This window comes from Salarias fasciatus, chromosome 13 (assembly GCF_902148845.1).
Source record: "Salarias fasciatus chromosome 13, fSalaFa1.1, whole genome shotgun sequence".
Taxonomy (NCBI): Eukaryota; Metazoa; Chordata; class Actinopteri; order Blenniiformes; family Blenniidae; genus Salarias; species Salarias fasciatus.
The window spans coordinates 21,709,174-21,733,925 of NC_043757.1; the positions used below are offsets into that span (position 1 = coordinate 21,709,174).

Sequence of the window (24,752 nt, forward strand, 5' to 3'; positions counted from 1 at the left end):
TCCTGTAAAAATTCAGTTAAAACTAATGACATCATTTCAAACCTCAATTATGCTTTCCTACAATGATGAAGCATGACGGCCGATGTATCATCAAAATTTTCTCTGAGAAGGGCTTTGTTCAAAGAAACCTGTTTCCTGTCCAGCGTTGCTGTTCTTGGCAGCGCTCTGCAGATGGGACTGATTTTTGACAGACCACACACCATTTTAAAAGGGTGGATGGTGTTTATTTTTTATGAAGGCCAGCACATATTCCTCAAATGGGCAAAGCTATTTGCACAAATTAAGTAACCTATATATGCACCGGTCCGCGCTTCCTTGTCTGCCACTCCCCTGTTCTGAAACGGAGAAGCACAGAAAATGACTGAGGCTCCGATACGTTGCACGGCACGACCTTGACGTGAAGATTGATCCCTAAAGGTTTGCAGCTGGCGGGGGCATGCAGATGTAAATCAGACGGGGTGTATTTGACGGAAAAGACGATACATGTGTTCAACACACGTGACCGTGTCTGCGTTACGGCACAACAGCGATCAGCATGGCAGAGGCATGTTTCCTGGACCCCGCTGCAGCTGTTGATTCAGCTGGAGTGTCTGTGTGTGTGTGTGTGCGTGGATGCAAGGGGGGACACTGAGGGCATTTTTTTTTTTTTTTTGGGGAGGGGGCGCAAAGCAGTTGTGAGCAAAGTTACGACACAGAACAGCAGGGCTTCGAGCTGACAGCACTGCCTGAACATTCCCTGGGAGATTCAAGACTCGTGTTAACAGTGTAAGAAGAGCTCAGTCGCAGTCATTAATCATCCAGTTTAATACAAACATACAGTAAACAATTGTGAAATTCTACTAATTTTGCAGCCCAAAGTCAGAGAAGACGACACATCCTTTACCGGACGTGAAAAAGCCGACATTTGATTCTGGAAGTTTTGATGCCACTCACAGCGACCTAGTTATTTCAGTGCCACTCAGCTTGACGCCGGCCAAATGCTTCATTCTGGCAGACTGATTTATTCATATTTGCTGTGTGTCAGCGCCGTGACATACAAGATGTCGAAGTGCTGTACACAAGATGAAATGAACGCCGCCTGGCTTCAGATGCACTGGCACTTGGACATCATGCCTGGCATTATTCACATGACCACAGCCTCTGGGCAGCAGCGATGGAAGGGGGATCAGGGATGCACTGGCGAGACGTTCAAAGGAGTCTCTCAACTCAAATCCACTCCGAGCTCTTCCGCAGACCAAAGTTATCGTCCTAACCAGCCGAGCTCTTCAATGCCGCGTTTGCCCCTCGACTCAACTCCTGCGCGGCTCTCCAAAGAGCTTAGCGGTCTGTGCCGCCATTTCTCACTCCCAACAGTTTCACGGTCCAAAATTTCCACTGTACAAGAAGAGCGCTGAACCCTTTTCTGACGCATGTTTTCTGTTCATTTGCAGCGAAATCCCCCGCTTACATGGGACTGATAATGGAGACCCACCGACGGTTTAATGGAGTGCAAAGACGAAATAACATTAAAACAGCAGGAGGGCTGAGGGGGAAAAAAAAAAAAAAAAAAAACGAGGGAGGAGGAAGAAGGAAAACATGAGCGAGAAACTAAAGACCAAAACAAAGACTGGAAAAAGGCAGGGGGACGTAGCTGGAGAGATTCCCTCATGTGAGCTGCACATGGCTAATTTCCCAGCTGGGATACCCTCCTGTGGTTGCACTTCCATCTTTGCTACATTTTCATTGACTATGAGGACGAAGTGTGTGCTGCGTATCCTGAACCGTAGCGCTGAGCTCAAAGGAAGTCCAGCAGACAGTGAGTAAGAGGGTTTGAGCGGGTCTGGGGAGAAGGAGCGGGGGTGGACTGTTTTTTTTATTGCTCTCGCCAGTGGATGAACTCTAAATCTCACTGCTGAGGCAACCAACAAATCTCCCTTCCAAAGCCTAGTGTGTGAAAAGTGTGCGTCAACACGAATGAAAGAAAAAAAAAGGCCATATGCTTTCTTACATGACGGAGAGAGAACTTAGCTTTATTAGCCTCGCTGAGTGTGTGCAGTGCATGGGTGTGTTGGACGGGCAGGAAGCAGTCCAACTAAGAGTTTCCATTTTCATCAACATCAAGGTATTTCACACACCTCATCCACTTTCTTTCAACAATACGGTTCCACAGTCGCACTCCCTGTTTATTTTTCTGGCTTTAATTGGGCATGTAGGCCGATCACGCTATCAGAGGGAAACTGTAGAAAGTTATCCAAATGGAACTTCTGCAATAAAAACATCAGACTGGCTCTCCTCGTCCGCTGCTTCTCGCCGGCATGCCAACCCAAACAGCTGCACACTAATTCCTAATTGACAATTTAACCTCCGGTAACCACCGTCTCTTTGAACAAGCTGTGACAATATTCAAGCCAAAGACATAAAAAAAATAAATAAAAATGTGGCTGGCAAGGTTAAAACACCTACAGTCGTATTTTGTCAGAGTGTGGAGGACATCTATCCTCACTTTCTTAAACATTATGGTTATATCCAAACCAAAAGAGGTGGAGACAAAGATACAGTATATTATAACAGAACCCTTGTTAAAATTCCAACAAGAGGAATCTTAAGGCGCCTGGTTTGCATTACTCGGTTTGTGAATACTGCTTCAGGGACAGTTAAATTGACTCCTTTTTCAACATTCAACTCAGGGTTCTAACTTCCAAAAACCAAAGAATTGGAAAATTGACAAAAAAAAAAAAAAAAAAGTTATGCTAAAACAAACCGCTGTCTGTCATTTATTTCATTACAAGCCATTAGTGTACGATGGAGGGAGTTAAACATAATCAGGAAACTGTTTTAAACAAGAATGAATCCACCGGAGAAAGCTTAAAAGGAAACCCTCATAATTAATGAGATACATTCAAAATATCTCCTGTCAAAATTCACTTATGGTCTGGAGGTTTTCGCCTTGTTAAAGATGTTTACTTTTGTTTTTTTCACTCCGATTCATTTTATTTAAAACGCCAGCACTGAAATCAGATGCTACACACAATTTTGCTCCAATGATTAAGATTGAAATGAAACAAATTGAGTGTATCATGGTGATTTAGCTGGCGGTTCGTGCACATATACAACACAAAGTTTTGATTTGTCTTTTATCCACAGTGATGTTACAGTCTCTTGTAGGGCAAAAGGTGGCGCTCAACATAACATCCACAGCTATTAAGTCTGCCCATCATCAGCAAGGATGTGTTTGTAGAGTACTTGAATCGTTTTACTGAGGGTTTTGTGTTAGAAAAGAATAATCCCCTCCAGATAGAATTTGTATGAAAGCCATAAAACAGCTATTTAAACTGTAGAGTACACCCTTTAAAACCAGGCCGCTTCACACTTGACCGGTTCATGAGCACCAGAAACAAAATGTAAGCAAGTCGAAACTCATTTAAGACCATTAAAGCTCATCGGGGCAAATCCTCGTTTTATTACATGTAGTGAAGCTTGAGAGGTTTTAATTAAATCACTCGCACAGAGAAGTCAGCGAGGCGACTCAGTGTTTAGCATAGTTTTAAACTCGGGACACCGAGGTATGTTATGAGACAATATGTGAGTGAGAAAGTCTCCGAGTGTAGCATCAGCTGTGTTACAGCACCAGAGCCCTGCAGCGGTTCAACGTCAGCGCCTCTCTCTTCTTTCTTATTTGTTTAGATTTGTAGTTGGGAATGACTGGCGGACCACCTGACATCTGCACCCTTACCGAGAGAGAAATGTTGTCCAGTGACCTCAAGCAACAACATGAAGACAAAGCAAACACGTGGCGACGACACACTCACCTTCTGAAAGAAATCCTCACCGCCGTTGACTCTTCCCTCAGAGGCAGCTGCAGAAAGATGGAAAAAGGGGAAAATAAATTATTAAAACTAAACAGAAGTACACAGACAAGTCTCTTTCGGATTATCCGGTCCTCAAAATGTTAGCATTTCTCTACTCAAAGAAGTGTTTTTGGTGTATCCCAGTTTCTTTGGATATTGTGTTTGGCATGACGTCCGATACCGTCGATCAGCAGGAAAGCAAAATAATGTTCAGAGCAATTTTCTGTAATCCCAAAGATTGGATGCAGCTTCTGTTTAACAAATTGATGGCTGCAAAGAAAATATCTGCTCATTTTCAGTAGGCACGAAAGGCATATTTCAAACCAAACTTGGGTGGAGTAGTGTTGAATTTGCACTTTTTAAAAATCGACTTATACAGTTGTCAGTCAGCTTGATCGGATCTTCATAGTTCAGCAACTTGCGGAGCATGGAAGTGATTTAAATGGTAAGTGGGCTTTGCTTATAAAGCACACTGTACCACACATGCTTTAAAGGATACTAGGGATGGTCTGTGCTCCAGATATTGGGGCTAAATTAATGACTATTATCCGAATAGTGCTATGTTAGCATCTACCGTTAGCTGGGATTAAAAAAATGGCTCACGCTTTCTTCACGTGCCACCAGTGTGCCCGACGCACCCGAGTCCTCTACTCTGCTTTCACATGAAGAACTAGTGACATCTCAGAGTTTCAGCTGTACACCGCACACTCCATTCAAGTGAACGCAGCTTCCTGTTAACTCGTGACCAGCTTCCTTTAGCGTCCCTCGTTGTTTTTGTAGATGTTAAATCCGACAGAAATCTGCGTCTGACTTTCATGAGTCTTACTTTAACATCTGCTGTTACTAGCAGCAGCAGCAACAGTAACGCTAAAGGACGTTGGTCACCAGTTAACAGGGAAACCAGCTCATTCAAAACACCACGTTCACAGCTTTATCAAGGAGGAGGAGAATATCAGTGACAGAGAGGGGAAAAAAAGAGCCTGAGTTAAAGGAAACGTAGCATTTGGATGCACTTTTCTGGGGGCGACATGCAAGGTAGAGTACAAACCAATATTTTTCAGTAATATTTCAGTAAAAGTGTCAGATGTCAAAGAAGAACAGACCGAATCCAGCATTAATGAGGGTTAAGTTGTAAATGAGCCACTCATTTACTGAGATGAATACTAGGATACCGACACGACGACTCAATACTTGGATATTCGGGTTCAACCCTAATATGATCCATCACATCGGTTCATCCTCTCACACAAGAACAGACGTCATTAGTGATGGCTGCCATGCGTCGTACTCACACAAGGACAAAGGGCAGGACAAGGCAACAACCTGGAGACTGGAAACAGATCCCAGTTTAATCACCATCACCTGTGCACTGATGAAGCGCTAGAGATGTAATTTTACAAGCAGGTGAAAATGCCAAGAAACTCCCTCAGCTGATACTGAAGGCTGGATTGAAGCAGAACTCCAACCACCACAGCCAATCAGGCCTGAAGTCACTCCAGCACATCTGCAAGTCCTTCAATCTGTGGTAGCTCCGTTAATGCAAAATGCATATCTCAAGATTCCAAGAGGAATTCTCTTGTTTCTCAGTCATTTGGGGATACAGAGAAGGTTTAATGATGCATTTCAGCCAGCGCTTGTCCACATGAATCTGTTGCTGTCGACATGAATCTGGGTCAGAGAATCACGGAGGGTTATAAAGTGCAGTTCGCTCATGAATGCAAATTGCGGTGCAAGGACAAGAATGGCATTAGGAACATGTTTCATCATCTCGAACATGACCAGTGAGAACATATTGTGGTGATTGGTAAAGAAATGTTTTGAGAAAAAAGCCAGTTTCACCAAAGATTGCACATGAGATATTTTCTGGTTTCCCAAGACTGAAAACTCACTTTATTATAACAACGTCCACTGCTTCCTTTGAGATTTGTAAAAGGCAGCTAATTTAAATTTTATGTAAGATTTCCTCAAACCTATAAAATGTGTTCCCTTAATAAATAAATACTGCCTGAAGTACACACATGCAATGATCACCTGGATGTAAAAAGCATTGTTCAAGCTATTCAGCAGACCAACACAGCAAATGAAAACCTTAAAACACACTTTCGGTTCAAAGCACACACCGTGGCTATAATGCCTCCATCACAAGCATTTCAACACGTGTTTGTACTTAGGCAGGCACACGGGTCCAGGCCACAGTTTGTGACTGAGACTGAGGCTCTGCTTCAGTTTGACAGGCCAGTGAATTCCAGACGAAATATATGCAGTGCAAACAGCTCATCGTGAGAGCTGATGGTACACGATTCATCGCTGCTTCTGGGGTTCAAACCAGATGAATGACAGATGGACGGACGGAGATCAGAACAGTTGTGCCTGCTGTGTAGGTAAACAAAACTGAAACACATTTGTTTGGCTTTTGCAGAGGCGTCACCACAGTTTGCAGCGTTACTGCACTGCTCCCTAGAGTGACTGCAGCACTGTGTCATTTTGGATATTGTGGCAATATCTCTAAATCTAAATCTGTGCTCCTGTCCACAGAGTTCCGGAGGTGATCTTCTGACAGTGGCAGAAATTTCACAACTGCTGCACTGTTGATTTGCCGTGTTCATTTCTTAGAAGCATTGCCAGCGTGCATATTGTTGTACAGAAGTTGTTATTCTTGCTGCAGTTGTCACTATATGAATATAACGTGCAATGATGTTTTCAAGTGTTGTGATCAATATATGATTACATGATTTGACATGAACACTTAAATGCATAATGTCAATCTTATGTGGAATTGTACAGCAAAAAATCAATGACTAATAAAAAGGAAAAATGAAAGATAATATCTAGTACTGCACGGCTTCACGTGACTATCCAAAACACGTCAATATGCAGAGCATGAAGGCACAGTGCATTGAAACAGTTTACTGATGTTCAGTCAGTCTTTCGTGTTGTGCATTTTGCGTATGTTGATGTTGCAACGATGAAGCAAGTGCAATATACCCAGCTGCCCTGGCGGTTTCCTCTGATTCAGAGAGGAATGACATGCAGTCAAGCTCAATGTTTAATCAAGTTTGAGAAAACCATTTCACACAGTGTGATAAGCAGTCAAACTATATATACCACCTAAATTAAGTCTTTTGGAGTATTTGAAAGCATGTTTTCTTGTTGGGGTTTTTCTGTGGATGTGTATGAACTTCAATATTCATATAAGTGTTAAGATTAATGATGTGTTCATTCACCATCCATGCATTGTTCTCACTGACAGGAAAACTTACAGAAATATATCTAATTTATATTAAATAAAAATGAGTATAATATAAAAAAACTCACTGACAAAACTTTTCTTTTATCCAAAAGAAAAGAACAAAAAGTGACTCAGAAAAGGAATTAAAGCTGTTAAATCAATGCATGAAGACACCTCAGCTGCATCGAGAACAGCTTTATGGATTTCAGTGATGCACTTGGCTTGTTATGCGTAATTAGACATCATGACGAAGATAAATGTGTGCAGCCAGCTGTAAATACTGATCAAGGGCTAATTACAAGGTTTCACTTAACCATTCAAGATAAACCTGATGCATATTTGAATAACTAATAGATATTATGTAAAATTTCTTTTGTGGGAAACTTTTTGCAAGTATACGTTGACTGTTTTATCTGTTACACAGAGAAATATTTGGAGCTTCTGCTGATGAAAACAACAATTGTTAAGATCTATAATGCTTTGCAGCATCCGTGAACATTAAGTACTACACATTTCGAAACAGGAATTTAAACAGAGGATTCACTCAAAAGCAAACACCGTCACGTGGATGACAATGGGTTCAAGATCCTTGATTAAATGAAATTATCCACGATTATGCAAGACTCCGACGCTCGGAACGGTTCCTCTGAGAGCAAAGATAAACAAAGAGCAGTACAGTTCCATCCAGCAGACTCTCTTCTCTTCTTTGTCTCATAAAGGTCATCTGGTGCTGCACACTGCACTCTTCCTCTACGCTCTCCAGAAAACACCAGTAAATCCAAATGAAATCTCCGCCACTGATGATTTAATGAGACAGATTAAACAAGGGGCACTTGAAACCAACCAAAAGGTCACTTTCATTTAAAACATTTGCATCAAGTCAGTGATGATATGGAGGAGTAACCACATTGAACTTCAGACTGACTGAAGCCGTGCGGTGTCTTATCCAGGAAGCACAACTGCAAATAAATCAGATTATTCTATTCTCCAGAGCATAAGTGGACAAACAAAGATAAACATGCTGATTTCTCTGCAAACCATTTAATTCAAGCAATAGAACATTGAGTCCATATTAACTGACAGTTATTTAACATCTGAATTATTAAAACTTTGACTCACGTTTCTGAAAAGGTAAAGCAGCCGATACTGCTAATTTCTAATGCTACGATTTAGGAGGTCAGTTTAAACAAATAAATAAATGCACGAGGAATGCAGTGCATGCAGCCGTTTATCTTACAACAACAAGAAATAACAAAAAAACAGTGTAACGGCATCTTTGGCACATGTTTACAGGGAGCTGAAAAGAATCTGATCTGGAACATGAGCGAAAACTTGAGCCATGTGCTGAGAGCAAAACATCCTGTTGGCACATGTGTGGAACTGGCCGTGGGAGAACTCCAGAGACAGGCGAGGTGCAGCGGGGTGTCTTCAAGCACAGCTCTGGGATCTGACGCCAAAGTGTAACACTGAGCCTCCATGTTTTTCTATGAGGCGAACATATAAAGCAGGATACGAAAAAGAAACCTTGCTGAATGACAACACTGGATTGGAATTTTAGCTTCTTTAGTGTTGTGAAAGTTTAGAGCATTTTATGTGACACGACCATTCTGTTTTTTTTTTTTTTTTCTGTACATAATGACTTTAACAAGAGGTGCTAAACATATGGCTCACGGGCCAAAACCTTCCAGCAAGGGTTAGATGCAGTGATCATCTTTACAAGCTTAAGCTTGTAAAATATTAATATCAAAGAGGAGGCTTAAATTCTGTGTTGTGAGAAGAGAAACACTGTGACCTTATCAGCACTTTGCCTTCGTATTACGTTCTGCAGAGACTACAGTTGTGCAACTGTCCAGGGTGTACTTGCATTTCCTTGAAACCTCAACTGGGCCAAAACCTTAGAGTTGCTATCGATTCAGATTATTCATCATTATTTTTGTCCAAATTAAAATCAAACTGGACTGTACCCTGCCCTGAAATGAGTTACACACCCCTGGATTCAGGAATTTAAAAAATAATAATAAAGAATTTTCCAATCTAGTACAGAAAGAAAGGAATCTTAATAATATCATTAACTATTTTAGTAAATGAGTAAAAAACATTGTTCTTAACAGGATAGCTCAATTGGATAAAATATTAAGTTGATTCTGCAGCTTTATTCTTTGCAGATTTTCAGATATCAGTTCTGTTTTTTTTTTTTTTTTATTCCAACCAGTCCAACACACTGCTTCAAATACATGCTGACCAGCTGACCTGCCAATGTGGCCTCAATGTTTTGAACACAGTGAACATTTAAGTGGCAGTAATGAAAATTTGTTACAGTCAACAGTCGATAAAGAACATCTAATAGAAATGGTGAAATTCTAAGACATGCAATTGCATTAACTTCTAAAATCAGAACACTGTACAAACAGGGGCCTAAATGCCAGCACTGACAAAAAAACACGATCGCTGTATCTATATTTAAAACATAGAAAGTCTGAGTATGACTTTAAACAGTCTTACTAAATTTCCAATCCCTTTGGCTCAGATGTCACAAGACAAAGTTAAAATAGAACAAAGGCCTGATTTTCTACATATCTGGGCGTTTCTCTGTTGAGCCATTTGTAATAATGCAAGTTATTGCAAAACCTGTCTGCATGGCATCAGTCAAAATAGCACACTGTCATTAAATCACGGGGTTGTAATGCTCCCAGTTAAAACTTACGCTATACCATAAACATTATATGAGAAGTTCATATTGTGAACACTGAGAAGTTAGTAGGGGAAAACAAGTGAGATGGGTTGGATATGAAGAAAGAGGAAAAGCAAAAAAAAAAAAAAAAAAAGGCAGACTATGTCAACACGGTTTAAAAGCTTCCATGAAAAACACTGGCACTCCTGATGTATTGATATATTATTTTTAGACCCACGATTGTATAAGACGGCGTCTATCATGAACACAGCTCCTATGTGTCCGATACTAATAATAATGATAATAATGATAATAATGAATAATAATGACTAATAATGACCCATTCATGAGAATTGAACACATCTACAAAGACCACAGCATGCAGGCCGTCCATGAAGGCCAGGGTGGAGAAACGCTAGACGTAAAAGGCGAGATTATCAGAGCACTGTGGCTAAACAACTCACACTTTGGAAAGAAAAATGCTATCATGGGCAAGTGGTGAGTGTGCAGTATGAACAACCGATGATCAGATGAGTCCATCTGTAGCATCTGCGTTTGTTTATTCCTCAAACAGTCTCTCTGAACTTGGATTGCTGATTTCATGGTTTTTAATTAGTCGCTTCCAATGTTTAAATTGCTAAATTCCTCTTTAGATGAAGCACAATTCAGAGCCAGTATGAGTCTGCACTGCTGCGTAGGATATACTGCAATCTGTTGTTGGGGTTACTAGAGCCTGTTGGGAAATTTTGACCGATCTACAACTCTGCACTGCCTTGCAATGGCACTTAATTCCTTTTTTTTTTTTTTTTTTTAAAAAAAAAGGTAACAGTTCTCAGTCTCCAACATCTGGAATATGAAAGCCAGCTGCTGCCTCCCACCTTTTACAGTGCGGGGAACTACAAAAGTCACAACTTCCCTTTTCTTTTCCATAACTATCCATTTTCATGTCAACGTCTCGATTTGATTTGCCAACATCATAAAGCTACAAGACAAAGAAACGGACCAGGAAAACATTTTTGCGTTTGTCCCTGCCATGTCTTCCTTGAGGATTTGACTCCTCTCGCATCATTACTCAGATAGCCAAGAACCCTGTTATTTTGTCTGTTCATAAAAATATTCAAATTAAAGAACCGCCTTAACATGCATCAGCTGAAAATGCTCACTCGAAAGTGTATTTCTTAGCGCTTAGCAGCTTTGATGTGTTTTGAAGACACTTATTTTTTAGTGTTTTTGGACCCAGGTTACACCAGGACAATGCAGAACTCCTCCCATCCAGCACAGCAGATTGTAAAGGCATTACAGATGAGAAATGACACAAAACCCCCGAGCAGAGATCAAATGTCGCGATCGTTTTTCTCCTCCGCTGCATATTCTTGAAAGTCATGGCGCTAATAATGCAACACTAAACGTCTGTTATGTTGAAGACACTCGTCACGTTTTAAGTTAATTAGATCCACACCCTTTAATTTCCTTCACCTAATTATCATTCGATGAGTCTCATCACTGTCACAGCGTGAGAAGAACTGGGAAAAACTCACAGCGGAGCACAAACGGGACTCAATTCAGGCAGATGAAGCGTCGTCTGGTATCCATTATTTTGTGGAAAGACTAACTTTCTGGGAGATTCCACTGTTTTGACACTGCAGGAATGTAAACAGTGTTGATTTCTGCAGTTTTGGCTTTCATCCACACACAACAATCAAGCAAACAATAGGGACATGGGCCCTAATAAAACAAGTCAAAAGACATTTTTACCGTTAATATTTTCACCATGAGATAGTTTCGGACTACCCAGATTTAACAGAGCGCTTGAGCGTCAGCACATGTTGACCTAAAGCCAAGTTACAACAACTTTTCCAACAGAAAGAAGGCAGAGACGTCACAGCAGATACCAGTCATGATTCCATTATTGTGAACACGCGATATAAATCATTCATGACATGCTGAATGATGAGGGCTGTTTATTCACCTGTTTCTTGCGTTTTGGAAGACTTATCGATCGAGGCCCCAAAAAGTATTTTATGAAGTGGAGAAAAAGAAAAAGGCTGAACAAGCACCAGCTAAAGCTCAGGGCCTTAGGGCTGGCAGATATTTAGCAAACGAAACCCTCGTCTACATAAGCTTTAAAATATGAAACGATGTCTTTTTCCACTGGACATGATTTCAGAAACACATAACAGATCTGATCTGGTGTGAAATCACTGTCTGTTCACATCGTTTAATGAAGTGATTAATGTGGAAGGTAGCCTTATGGACCTCTCCTCTCCAGGCTGAGAGGAAAACAACTGGCACCAAAGACTTTTACAAAAAGAATTTTATGAACCTAGTAAGAGAACACCATGTTTTCATAGCAGTTTTGTTACATCAGTTCCAACAAGGCGTGCATAGATTCCCAGCTCTTTCAACAAAGAAAGACCGAGAGAATCTAAAAAAAAACTACCATGACAAAACACCAACACCTAGTTCTAGTGACAACATGTATTTCTGATGCACTGCAAGAGTGCAGCCTTAGGGACAACCTCATGAACGTCACGCTTGATCGACTATGTGTGAATTTAAATGTGTGATTATTCGGCTGTTTGCCCTGCAATGGATTTGCGACCGGTCGAAGGTTCACCCAGCTTGGATCTGCTCCAGAAATCAGCCAAAAATAAAGGTATTAAATCAGTGGATTTAGTGTTTATGAGGTGTCTCCAACATATCCAGCAGTCTCATGGAAGTGGCTGACCCACTTGAGGTGTACTTTCCAAACCAAAACATCCGCACCACTACTGACTGACCTTCTCTGACCACCCAGCGGCCTCTTTCTTTTACCTCCAAGAATCCAGTTGTGGACGTTCTTGCCTGATTTCTTCCACTCTGGCCTCAAGTAAGCATTTTCTGCAAGTGCTGTTTGATGTGGAGTGTCACTGTGCACAAAGGCTCTGCTGCCGTGCACACACACACAGTTACTGCTACCTTTCACTCAACACCCATCGTCACCAGAAGGAAAATATTCCCAGTCGGAATCGGTATGAACTAAAAAACTACTTCTACACTCTTTGTTCCAGTTTTTTTTTTTTTTTTTTTGGCCTGGCAACTATGTCGTCTCTGTCAACTCCCGCTTGCCCCTCTCCAGGTGACTGCACTCTGTCTCTTGACATGGAGGACAAGTTTCAAACTTGTTTTCCACAAAACCTTTGAAAATAATAACCACTCCTACGCATGACATTAGGATTAAAGCCACATCCGTCCGTCACAAGTTTAAACAAGACTGGGCGGTATATTTGAAGTGATGAGCAATTTTATGTGCCGGTCAGATTTTTGCGACTGTGGCATCTCGTGGGCTAAACGTCGTGAGGTTGAGGTGGCAACATGGCGAGCGCACAAACTCAGACATCCCTCAGAACGTCCTCCAGCTCATCCTGCAGTACTCCAAGTTGTTGCCAGCTTCAGGAAGATTCGTCCAGTTGCATGTTCCTGGCACATCTCCAAAGAAAGGCAACAGGGAGGGATTCTGGCCAGATGCAAAAACCACATCTGCTGGTTCTTCTCAATGTGAAGAAGTGAGGCTCTACTTTGCATTAGTCTATTTTTTTCCTAAGCTTCCATCCTGACATGAAAGGTGATGTTTAAATGATTTTTTTTTTTTTTTTTTTTTGCTATACGGCCAAGAAAAACTCATGAATGTTATTATTTTGATCATTATCCAAACTTCTTGACCATACCTTAAAGCTCTTGTTCGGAGTTTTGAAAGAGAGAGGTTTTTTTTTTAATCCAACGACTCAGGTTCCGCCCTCCCTCTGCTTTCATGAGCAACCAAGCCACGCCCCCTTAATTGTGCACGCTATTATCCGTCGGGTGAAAATGAGAGCCTCCGAGTCCTACAGCATCCTCCATGTTTAGCTGTTTACGGTGGATGTTCAGCAGACAGTGGATATATCCGAGGTAAGCGCGGCGGCTTCTGTGGAGCTAACTCACCTCTGCTGGGCGAGCGGCCGTGCTCTCTGGGTGCGACGCTGCGTGCACACTTTGATTGACAACACGAGAATGCGGAAGCTCGAAATCTATTGGCTGACGCTGACCGGCGCTTTTTCGGATAACATGGGGGTCTATGAGACGAAGGCGGGGCTTATAAATAAATTTTTATATTGCTTTATGCTAATATTATATTGTAGTATCGAACCAGACTGACACATTTAAGCTCTGTTGAAAAATGATACATACGTTGGAAACGAACGGAAACTCCTGACACGAGCTTTAAGTAGATAGACTCACAAAAAGCCTAGAAAGAATTCTCAAATCCATCTCCACTTGATACGAGACAAGACACTTTTAAAATCACTTGAAGATATATAAAAGCTTCAGATTAGTAATGCTGAAGGTTTTGAGTTTGCTTTTTTGCTTCTATCTGGCCAAAACATTGCAACTCATTTGACTCACGGCCAAAACCTGCATACTTGTTTCCAGTACATTACAGCCACTCTTCCAGTGAAAGTAACATCAGTATATTTTACTGTGATGGATTGAGGAATTCAATGCAAGGCTTTGCAACATGTAGAAAGTTATTTTTGGCCGATGCACCTCACTTCTCTCACTTAAAACTGAATATCAAGTGCAACTAATAACAATGACTAATCTAAGTTAAAAAAATGCAAGTTTGACTCTCAGCAGAGAAAACATTTATTTTTTTGTGAACTCACATTGTGGGAACGTTATATGTTAGGATTTAATGTATTTGCTGGAAGGTCGATAGAATACTCCTGAAACCACTGGCTGAGAGTCGGTCACGGTGGCTGAACACCAGCCTTCATCCCGCTGCCCTAAAGCAGATCTGCACACTTCACACACTGCTATTCCTTCTGCACATCCACTCACACACCAATCGAAATCCAAAAACCGTCCAGAAAGATAAAAAGCGCAATCAATGGCATTTAGCCAGGTTGTTTTGATGATGATCAATCAACTCTCAAATGAAAGAGTTTTCTGTGAGTAGATCGCCTCGCAGCAGTGCAGCCGAGATCTGAATGAAAACAAACTGAAGCCAGTAGATTTCAGTCTCAGTGTGAAACAGCTCCGGCTTATTTTACACAAGCTGGCATCAAAACAAAAGAACGCAACACCTTAAGCACACCGACAGGTTTCTCTGAGGCAAAGAAGCCAAAAAATCACCAAGTCAGGATGAAGGAACAACACAAAGATGCAGCTTTATGTGAACCTTCACATTAACGCTGTCAGGGAAACAGCACATGCTTTAACAAGACAATCTTGCACATGAAAAAAAGGAAAAGTTGTTAGTTGATACTTTACAGTGGAAAAAAAGTCAAATATAATTCTTAACTTTTTATAAATTTATTCTCATCAGGTACTCTTATGCAATCCAATACAACACATCTGCAGTTAATTAGGTTTGCACAAAGGTTTAACAAGTATCAGATTTTATTCAATCCAAGAGATAGGCTTCTTCTTAGTATTCTCTTTTATGATGCTGCAGTTGCTTTAATGGATCCAGTGACACACAGGTCTTTCAGTAACAATGTGCTCCTCATGCACGTGTATAAACGACTGGTCATCAGCGGCACGACGGCAAATTATCTTGTTTTCAAACCGTCTCTCAGTCATAACACTATCAAAACAAACTGTTCCACCAGGGATTCTTTTCTATGTTTTTACACCAGTTCTCAGCAAATGGGACTTTGCACAAGTTTCTGGTTGCCCAGGACTGGTTGCTTTCGTGGTTGAAGCTTGAGGACTGAGACTGGTCAAAGTGAAGGTAAGAGGGCGGGCCGGTCACAGGCAGTGTCGAGCACTGAGCTGAGGAGTGAAAACAGCTGGCACTACCACGACTGCGACGGGGTGAGGAGGGATGAGGAGGCAAGAGAAAGAAAAGCTGGCAAGTTTTGGGAGTTTCTGAAGGAAAGATATGCTTCTTTTTTCAAGCTGGTCAGATTTAGAGTGACACTGATTCAGCCTTTTCAGTTCTCAAACATCCCAAACAATTTTTAGCTGAAGCAAGTCTGTCTTTTTCAAAAAGTTTAACCTTGTTATTATTAAATCCTGTAATGAATTTCTCTCTTTTTCCCCCAAATATCTATTGATGTAGTTATCTAGAGTTCAGAGTTGCTCTGACAAGTACAGCTGAAATGGCATTCAAAGACAAGCCTTCTTTCATTTCAGCCATCGGTGTTGCGCAGATGTGGAAACAATGACAACTAATCATTCCTTCAATTATACAAAATTTCCCAAGAAAGTTGAAAAAACAGTCCCACATTATCCCACTCGTGGACAGTTTTTAGAATGATTGATTTCATTTGGAAATCTTGTCAGGATTACCTGTTTGAGGCCTGTTTACTTTGAAAACTGTACTGTGAAATGATACTTGGAAAAACTAAGGTGATTAACAGCTCATGTAAGAAATACAGTGTGTGTACAACTGGCTGAAAGAAAGCCAGCAACCAAATGTTACTTGTTGGTTTTGTATTTCTTTGAAGTCATTTCAATTTTTTTTCCCTCGATCATAAAAAAAATCAACATTTCCCACCAAGCTGGACACCTGTCACCATTTCTGTGCCACGCTGAAGTCACTCGCCACGCTCTCCGTGTCTCCTTTAAATTCCCGCAGGGTTGCCAAGTAACCGTGCTATCAAATAAATCCACCGAGCGCCAGATGTTACTGTCCGCCAAGGATGAAATCCTGCCAGGCAGACTGGACTCGCTGACCCCGGGGTCACAAAGTCGGAAGGAGAATAAATAGACTGCGAGTTGTGATTATACGTACCCGGTGACTAAAACTGTTTTTCAGATGCGACTGTTATTGCGTCACATTCCCAGAAAGCTTCAGCTACATAGGGTCATCTTGTTCAGGAAATAAGACATCCAACAATGTTTGGGTTAACGTCTCCTCCTCCATCTCTCTGGTGCGGATGCTGCCAAGTGATTACACAATGCTGTGCATTCCTGGTGCCTGGTATCTACTGTGCTGGATCCCCCACGGAGCGAAGGGAGTCAGTCTCAGCTGACAGGCTGCAAGCTTAACGATAAACATTACATTGTAGTGTTGAGAAATCAACCTGACAACTCAAATTCATTTTCTGCTACAAGGTAATGCATCTTTCTTTTGGAGATCTGAGCAGGAATTTCGTAATAGAAATTCCTGGAAATCGCACTTCATTACTCAATCTTTCAGTTATCTGTGCTGATTTATTGAATCGGAATAAAACAGATGAGCTGTGAGGACAAACATTCATCAGTTTGCATATTATTTTCTATGAAATTAATGCCACTGGACTAAGGGAAAAAACAATTTCCTTTTCCTCGGTTTCTGAATATTCTCTTTAATCCTTGGGGTGACGTTTCTGGCAATGGCCAGGCTAAACTCCTCAGTGCCCTCATAAAAACGTTTTTTCTCCAATCAAGGGAAGTGGAGAAAAGGCAGATTGTACTGGATGTTGAATGAGGAGCGAGAACAACAAATCGAAACCCGAGGTTCTCCATACATAAACACTGGGAGCTCTTGGGGGAGTGGTTAAGGGCTGGGCGGCGTGCATGTGCTGGCGTGTGTGCATGTCCCCCCCCCCCCCCCCCCCCCCATTTGTGTGGATGTGGCCACTGCGCACGCGTGCAGGGCGAATCGGAGGGTGCTCCCCCCCCCACCCCGACTCCCACAAGAAACATTTCTAAAATAGCAACCGCAAACCAGACAGAATGTAAATCTGCACTTTGAAAAGGGTTGAAGAAAAAAAGAAGCTTGAGAGACATAGAAAAACAGGTATTCATTTCAGCCCATTTACAGTTTCAGCAGCGTAGAAATGGGTCACGGCGCTTCAGCTCCACTCGCACTGCTGAAATAAGACTCCCGCTTCTATTTTCTTGAGTAATGAATTACAGGTTTTTCCGCCGACTGAAGCTCCATTATATTACAGCTCCTGAAAGCTTCATCATGCCCAAAAAGAAGGAATTCGACGTGCAAGCAAAGTTGAATAGAATTGTTTAATTGTATCAGCATGTTTCGGTAAAACCTGCGAGAAAAGAAAAAAGGGGAAAAGTAGGCGAGGGAGACTCAGAGTGGTGAGGGGCCAATGGGAAAAGCCCTGTGAGGACCAAAACCAGCAGCTCAAAAGAGTTCAATCACTTAAATCATAAACTAAATGATGTGAGGCAAGTTTTAATAAACGCTTTACTACTACCATATCCTCAAACGAAGGTTATACAATCGCACGAATAAATCCTATGAACGAGGGTCTCCTTCAAATGGTGCCCAGCCCTTCCCTTTTGGCTGCACAGTAAAGCTAAATATTACTATATTTATCAGTCTATATTGAGATGTCTTTACTAATATTGTTTGAAAGAGATTAGTGCTTCTGTGATGGTTAAACAAAAAAAAAAAAAACAAGCAAGCAAGCAAGCAAGGAAATAAGTGAGAAGAAGGTTCATTATTTATAAATCACAGCATTCACAAAGAATGCATGTAAATTCTGAAATATTTGTCGTTCACCAAGCCGTATTGGGAAATTCAGAGACCAGCAGTCTTTATCTTAGACTATCTTAGTCTTCCATTTAGAGGATGAAAGCGAGGTAGCATGTGAGCTGTGTAAAAACAACAACAACAACAACAACAAAAGCACAATTGCTTTCAACTCGAGCACCGACACATTAACCTGCACAGGAACACAGCAGCAGCTGCTGCTTGTGAAGCAAACTACTGTACACTCAGGCCAACACTGACAGTAACCCTGCAGGGTATGCCACCACAAAAGGCAAAACCTTCACCAAGGTAGAGCATGTAGGCTGAGCCTCACTACACAACATGGTAGAACCCAACATGATCATTTATATAAAGGACAGTTTATAATACCTTTTTATAATGTGCTGAATGAGTGTTTACATTTTCTAGGAAAATGGACACGTGATAAATAGTGTTCATAAACATTCAAGTGGTTAAAGTATTGGCTGTGAGGCTGAAAATGTATTTTTAATCCAACTCACCCTCTATTTAATCTTAGCAACTCTTAAAATCACACTGCAGTCAGATTGAGCTTTGCTGCAAAATAAATGGGGTGGAACTTATTCGATGCAGATGCATTTCTATCATTTACTCATGGATGGAAAGTGTTTGTGCTCTGGCACAAATACAGCTATAACATGCAGATTCCTTGCATAAAATCTATTAAAAAAATCTGGTCTGAAGATCACAGTATTTCCAAATGACAGATGAGAACGTCATCGGTGGGGTGGAGGGATTTACTCCCGAAGTCTTGGGCCTTGCATTTGTTTTCCGCTCTATAAACACTTTGTCCAAAAGGCAGTCTGCACAAATTCTCCATCTTTTATTGGGGTGCTACATTCTTAAGATACCAGAATATAAAGATACAATCTGAGATGATTATTTTTGATAACTTATGATGAATCGCTCAGGTCTGCAGCCTGTTTTGATGTCTTGGGTGTTTTCAGTAAACGTTTGTCCGGGTTTTGTTAGGATAAAAGGGGTCAACGTGAGGATTGTGTTGTAGCATCAAATAAAGACGGGGGGAAAGTCCAGCGACTCCACCGTGGATCTGATGGAAGCTGGAACAACAGAGCAGTGTTTGAATACTCAAGAGGGAGCAATAAAGGGGGGAAAATGCGAGAAAGAGAGAGCCTGCAGCACATTCCCCACAAGACACTCACTTCCTGTCTGTGAGCCTTACTCAGCACCCAGGAGGAAGAGGAGGATGAGGCCCGCACTCGTACTCCCTTCATTAATACGGGTACAAAGACAAGTCAAGAGCACTTGCACAAAAACACAGAAATGTTTGTTTTTGAAAATGATTTCCTTTTAGCCTCAACTGACATCAAAATATTGTTATATCCTGCACATTTTGCAGAGTAGTGGTGAGCATGGACATTTTTTTCACCTAAACGTTGCCCTGATGTTTTTATACATACTGTATGGCTTCATGGTTCATGTTTTGTTTTCAAACAGTTCAGTCACATTTTAAAGGATGGCATTTGGAAACATTAAACAATATATAATTACACCTACAGTTTTTCACAAATTAAAAAAAAAAATGGCTTTGGTCAAATTTGGAAAAAAAATATTTTTAGCTTTGGGAAAAGCTGACAAAACATATTGTGCACTTCAAGGCTGAAACAACTCAATTTTACACTGATCTTCTTGAAAAGTAATTTTACAAATGTGTATTAATAACACACACCCTTAAAAACAATATATTAATTCTATAGTAGATTAACCATCTACAAGGGACTAGGACCATGTTGCTGTGATTTCACTTTAATTTTGTTAATATAATTCTGAGTTAATTTAATTCAAAAGACAGAAAACAGACAATAACACACTGTACATTTTTTCAGCTTAATGCTTTAAAGATTGCCAAGTGTCACTTTGTGAAGAACATTATTCAGCACTAATCTGTTCAACAACGTAGCCAGCCCATTTTGAAAAATACCTGAGAAAATATATCTCCAAGTGCAACAGTTTTTCCATTCTAATACAAAGCTAACCAATAATGGTGTGTGGTTAAGGAGCAAGAAAACAAATTAGTCTAAGGAGGAAAATGATTCACTTAGCCTAATTGTAGGCTGCTCTTGCAGTTACTCTGCAAACATGCAGTTAAGATGTGAGCACACACATACACACACACACACACACACCAGTCCTGCAGCTCCAGCGTTCAGTGAGAGACACCGCTGAGCTCATCTCTGCCAGTCAGTGCATTAAAACCCACCACCAGAGCTTATTTAATTAACCAATACAAACATGCCTCCAAACCCCCAGAGGAAAAACAGTGCTGTACATGTAGACACACCACATTAGGACGATCAGGGACAGAGAATGTCACCCCTTTCCCACACTTGATCCCAGTCTTTTACCTTTATAATGAATGCAACAAAAAAAAAAGGAATAAAAGTTGTTTTACACGCTCTGTTGTGCACGAAACGATCTTTCAAGCTTTCACGTCTCTGTTCAGGTCTCCAAGCCATTAACTCCAGATCTCTATTCTGGGCTGCCAAGACTACAACAGTAAACTCAGATAGCTGTCAGGGTAAAGTCTTGTCACTTTATACTATTCATTGATGTAAAGCCAGAGCCCATATCCCTGCCAGTTTGCAACTGCTAAGCAGGTAATTATTTTCATTTTCTCCTGAGGCAAATAGTGCCAGAAAGAAGGGACATTAGAATACGGCTACTCCAAAGAAGTAGTTGAGGGGTCTATGCTTCTTTTTGTAAGCAGAGTTTGCATATTCTCCCTGGGGATGCATGGATTGTCACCCGTTAAGGCAGACTCCAAACATGTTCTGTCAGCTGGAATCACCTCCAGAGCCACACAACAAATGAAATGACTGGATGATTATATATAATTCCTACTGAAACCACACAATTCAGTCTACACATAAACGCTACAAATGTCACTGCTCTTACAACAAGCAAGTGGATGACGAACAACCGGATCTAAACCTCAGAGCAGTTTTCTCGAAGATTAACCACCAACATAAAAATCCATATCAGATTATGCTGTGAATGCATGTTTTTCCCTTAATGCAAAGAGGCATTAAGTGTTTTCGAGTTAATGAAAAACATACCAGCTGCTGCAATACAAGCTGTAATTTTATCAACGTATCATTACTGCAGCCCCAAAAATGCTAACAAGTACATCCATACTCTGTGAATCTGGCAGGCAAACTGCAGCTACTGTTGTTTAGGAAGAGATCACAGCATTATTTGGCATGTCCCCGTGACCTAAAGGGTCAAGCAAATACCTCTTTTTCCGGGAAAGACGAGCCAGAGATATGGTCACAGACAATAAAACACTGGGCAAAAATATACTGGAGATCTCATAAAACATTTCACTATCGTCCAAATTCTGGACTTGAACATGATGTACCACATCAAAAACTTGAGCCTATCCAATCAAAACACGGCCAGATGTTAGAAAACTGAGCACACTGGATCAGACTGAAAGAGCCATGTATTAGGATGGGACTTTACACCTACAACCCCAAACCATGATGAGAATATCGGATCCGGTCAAGTTAAGCCAAATCTAGTGTGACTAGCTAGAATCTAATATATACTCTGTGAAAACACAACAGATGCTCGCGCTGTGCAACATCTGACAGATAACCGAGGCTGATTCACAGGAACCAGACATCCCGGAGTCCTCCTGAGGCGAAGAGGTCAAAGGTTAAAGTAGTTTCACAGTTGAGATAGTGTGGGATTTAGACCCAAACCTACAACTGAGCAGACGCACGAGGAGACGATGAAACGCAGCCGCCGCATCCAGCTGCAGCATCAACAACACGAGCGCCGTGAGCCACCGCGTCATGAAGCAGCAACTGGAAACAAGGCGCTGGCAGAGGACGGCAAAGACCCACCAAACTGTGTATATTATGTGTATAAACACACACACACAGTCACACAAACAAGACAGGTTTGGACACACTGCGTGACGTGGCGTATGGTATGTCCGGGACACTGGGATTCGGGGCCGGCCTCTGGTTAAGTTGTTTTCCAGGAAGAGTTCGGGATGACATGGAGCTTTGAGGAATGCATCGAGCAGCGAGGAAACAACCGGGACACAGTGGAGGGGAGCTGCAAGCGTGCGTGCGCTCAAGTCAGCGTGTTGGAGATGAAGAATAAATTCTAGGATCAACAACTTTCCCAGTCACAGAGGAGTCCAACTCGAAACAGATCTCAGCAACAACGCAGCGCTCAGCTCATCAGCATCATATATCATAATACCTAATATTATTCTTGTTTTTATTTCAACATGATTATGATATATCATTCTCCCCTTAAAGCCCACATTGGCTGACTGTCAAATCCAACTTCCAGTCTGTCAAAACGATAAAGAGTCCAGCCCACTTATATAACACTGCACACTGTTGAGTTTTAAAAATCAGTGATAAATGACATCAACCTTTGGAGTTTCTAGGGACCTCTCAACAGAGACTGGCTGGGGATCTTATTACAGCTCTGTCACGGCTGCTTTAACTGTTCAGTGTCACTTTCACATCATCAGAGGGCAAATAACACACATTCAACATACACACGGTGTATAACTTTTTACAGGATGAATGGATTAAAGTAAACTAGTATCACCTGTTACTACTGTATTTTTATGCAAGGCCTGTTTTGTATACCAACTTTTAGCTCATTTATTCTTTTCTATCCTCAAAAGTCAGCCAATGCTGGTTTCTTTTTTTCCCCCTCCTCTTCTGCTCAGACTGGTTTTGCTGAGAACTCAGCAAATTGCAAGTTCAGGTCAATTTCAATTTACTCCACAAACAAAATGCGCCCAAAGGAGTTTGCGCAGCGACAGCTTGTGGTCGATTCGTGTTACTGCCTCACCTTACACAGCAGTAATGGACAGATAATTGATAATTAACAGGCATTTCCTTCACTTCTTCCACCTTCTGTTTAACGTTAAGTCTGACTTGTAGACTCGACCAGGCTTCATAAGGCGGCAGTAATGCTGTCAGGGAGTTTGTTCCTCCGTTAGGAAAGAAGTGACACTAATTGAAAACCGTCTGACTCGATTTAATTGCTTTATTTGATTGGTTCCGATCACGCATGACGCACGCTCGACTTTCATGACCGACACTCGCGTGGAGCATTAAAATTTGGTAATCGATGGAAGTTTTACGCAATTTCACGCCACTTGAACGAACAAAGACTTAGGTGAGAGCAAGTGGAAGTTTTTTTCCCCCACCTCTTTACAAAGAAACATTTCAAAATTGGAACAGTTTCTTTACCTAATAACATGACTTCCAGCTTTTTGCGGTCCACCCGAAACCTCTCCTCGGTCCACTCCGGGTCGGGCAGCGGGTGGGGGCCGCTCAGATCCTCCTCTGATCCCGGGAGAGGAGAGTCGGTGCTGCGCTCGCTGTTGGAGCCCTGGTCCGACTGCTGCAAGTATCCGCTTAAAGTGTCGCACTGGGCAGCCATGGCGCTGCACGCAAACTTCTCCGGTGGCCACTGCGTTGTTATTGTTGTTGTTGTTTATTTCTTTCTTAATTTTTTTTTTTTTTCACACCTCGAAGTCAGGCTGAGATGAAGCAAGGACTTCTGTTCAACTTCTTGACTTTATTCCCCCGTCACTTCGCGGCGTTGTGCGAGCTCATCGCAGCGCGGTCCAAACCTTTTTTTTTTTTCCTCCTCTGCAACTTTCTTCAAGCCCCTCGGATTCCCCCCATTTGGCAGACTTCTAAAAATAGGCAGCCGTGGTCCGCTCGCTATAGGTCGTCCGCCGAGTTAACGGAGCGGCCGAGCAGCGCGCACAAAACATACCAACCACCTACTCGGGAAAGTTTCACGTGTCATCATGCAAAAAAAAAAAAAGAAAAAAAAAAGCCAGAACTCCTCCCAGAAACTTTTTTTCTTTTTTTTTCCCCTATCCACCTCCCTCTAGGTTCCTGAAGACAAACTTTTCTTTTTTTCTTTTTTTTTTTACTGTTTGGGAAAATACTACAGAATTCAATGCGCATTTATTGTGTTCCTTGCTGCTGCCAACATAATCATGGCTCTCATGGGGCGCAACGATATCATCAGTGATCAATGTAAAGCTGCAGTAAAAGTTTAAGTAGTTCTTAAAGGAGTTGCTAAACGCCCCGTGCAACTGGTTCATTGGTTTATCCAGGAAACGCTACACGTCCTGAAAGTGCCCAGAAGGAAGCAATTCAGGAAAGAGAAACCAAAACAAATGTGGAGTGAGCCTCTCTCAAGTAAAGCCGAAAATAGGATCCAATCCCAAAATTGTATGCCACGTTTTCTGTGCTGACGTTGAAAATAGTAAATGTGGTGTTTTTAAGAAAAACTGGAGGGAGACTGTAACTCATGGATCATTTTAATGCTCAATTATACTCAGTTATACTTTTCTTCATCTAATTTTGGTTTCCTTGGTAAATGTACCTGTTTTTTGTAGTATAAAGTTGGTTTTATGCTAGTCAATGCAAATTATTTCTTTTGACAGTCCAGAAACTTAATTTTGCTGTATGAGGAATGTTTTATTATCAGTGCCATTGTCCATCCATCCATCCTAAGGTCAAG

The 24,752-nt window shown here is 41.5% G+C and overlaps 1 protein-coding gene across 1 annotated transcript in view; it reads right to left on the reverse strand.

The window, feature by feature from the left end:
* Nucleotides 1–24,003, reverse strand: part of bicc1a (BicC family RNA binding protein 1a) — a 61,778-nt gene extending 37,775 nt beyond the window's left edge. Inside the window, exons 1-2 of the mRNA XM_030105857.1 lie at nt 23,459–24,003; nt 3,789–3,835 (exon numbers count right to left, since the gene is read on the reverse strand). Of these exons, the coding sequence (XP_029961717.1) occupies nt 3,789–3,835; nt 23,459–23,651 (240 nt within the window). The 5' untranslated portion in view covers nt 23,652–24,003. The remainder of the gene's footprint in view (nt 1–3,788; nt 3,836–23,458) is intronic.
* Between the last annotated feature and the right edge of the window lie 749 nt (nt 24,004–24,752).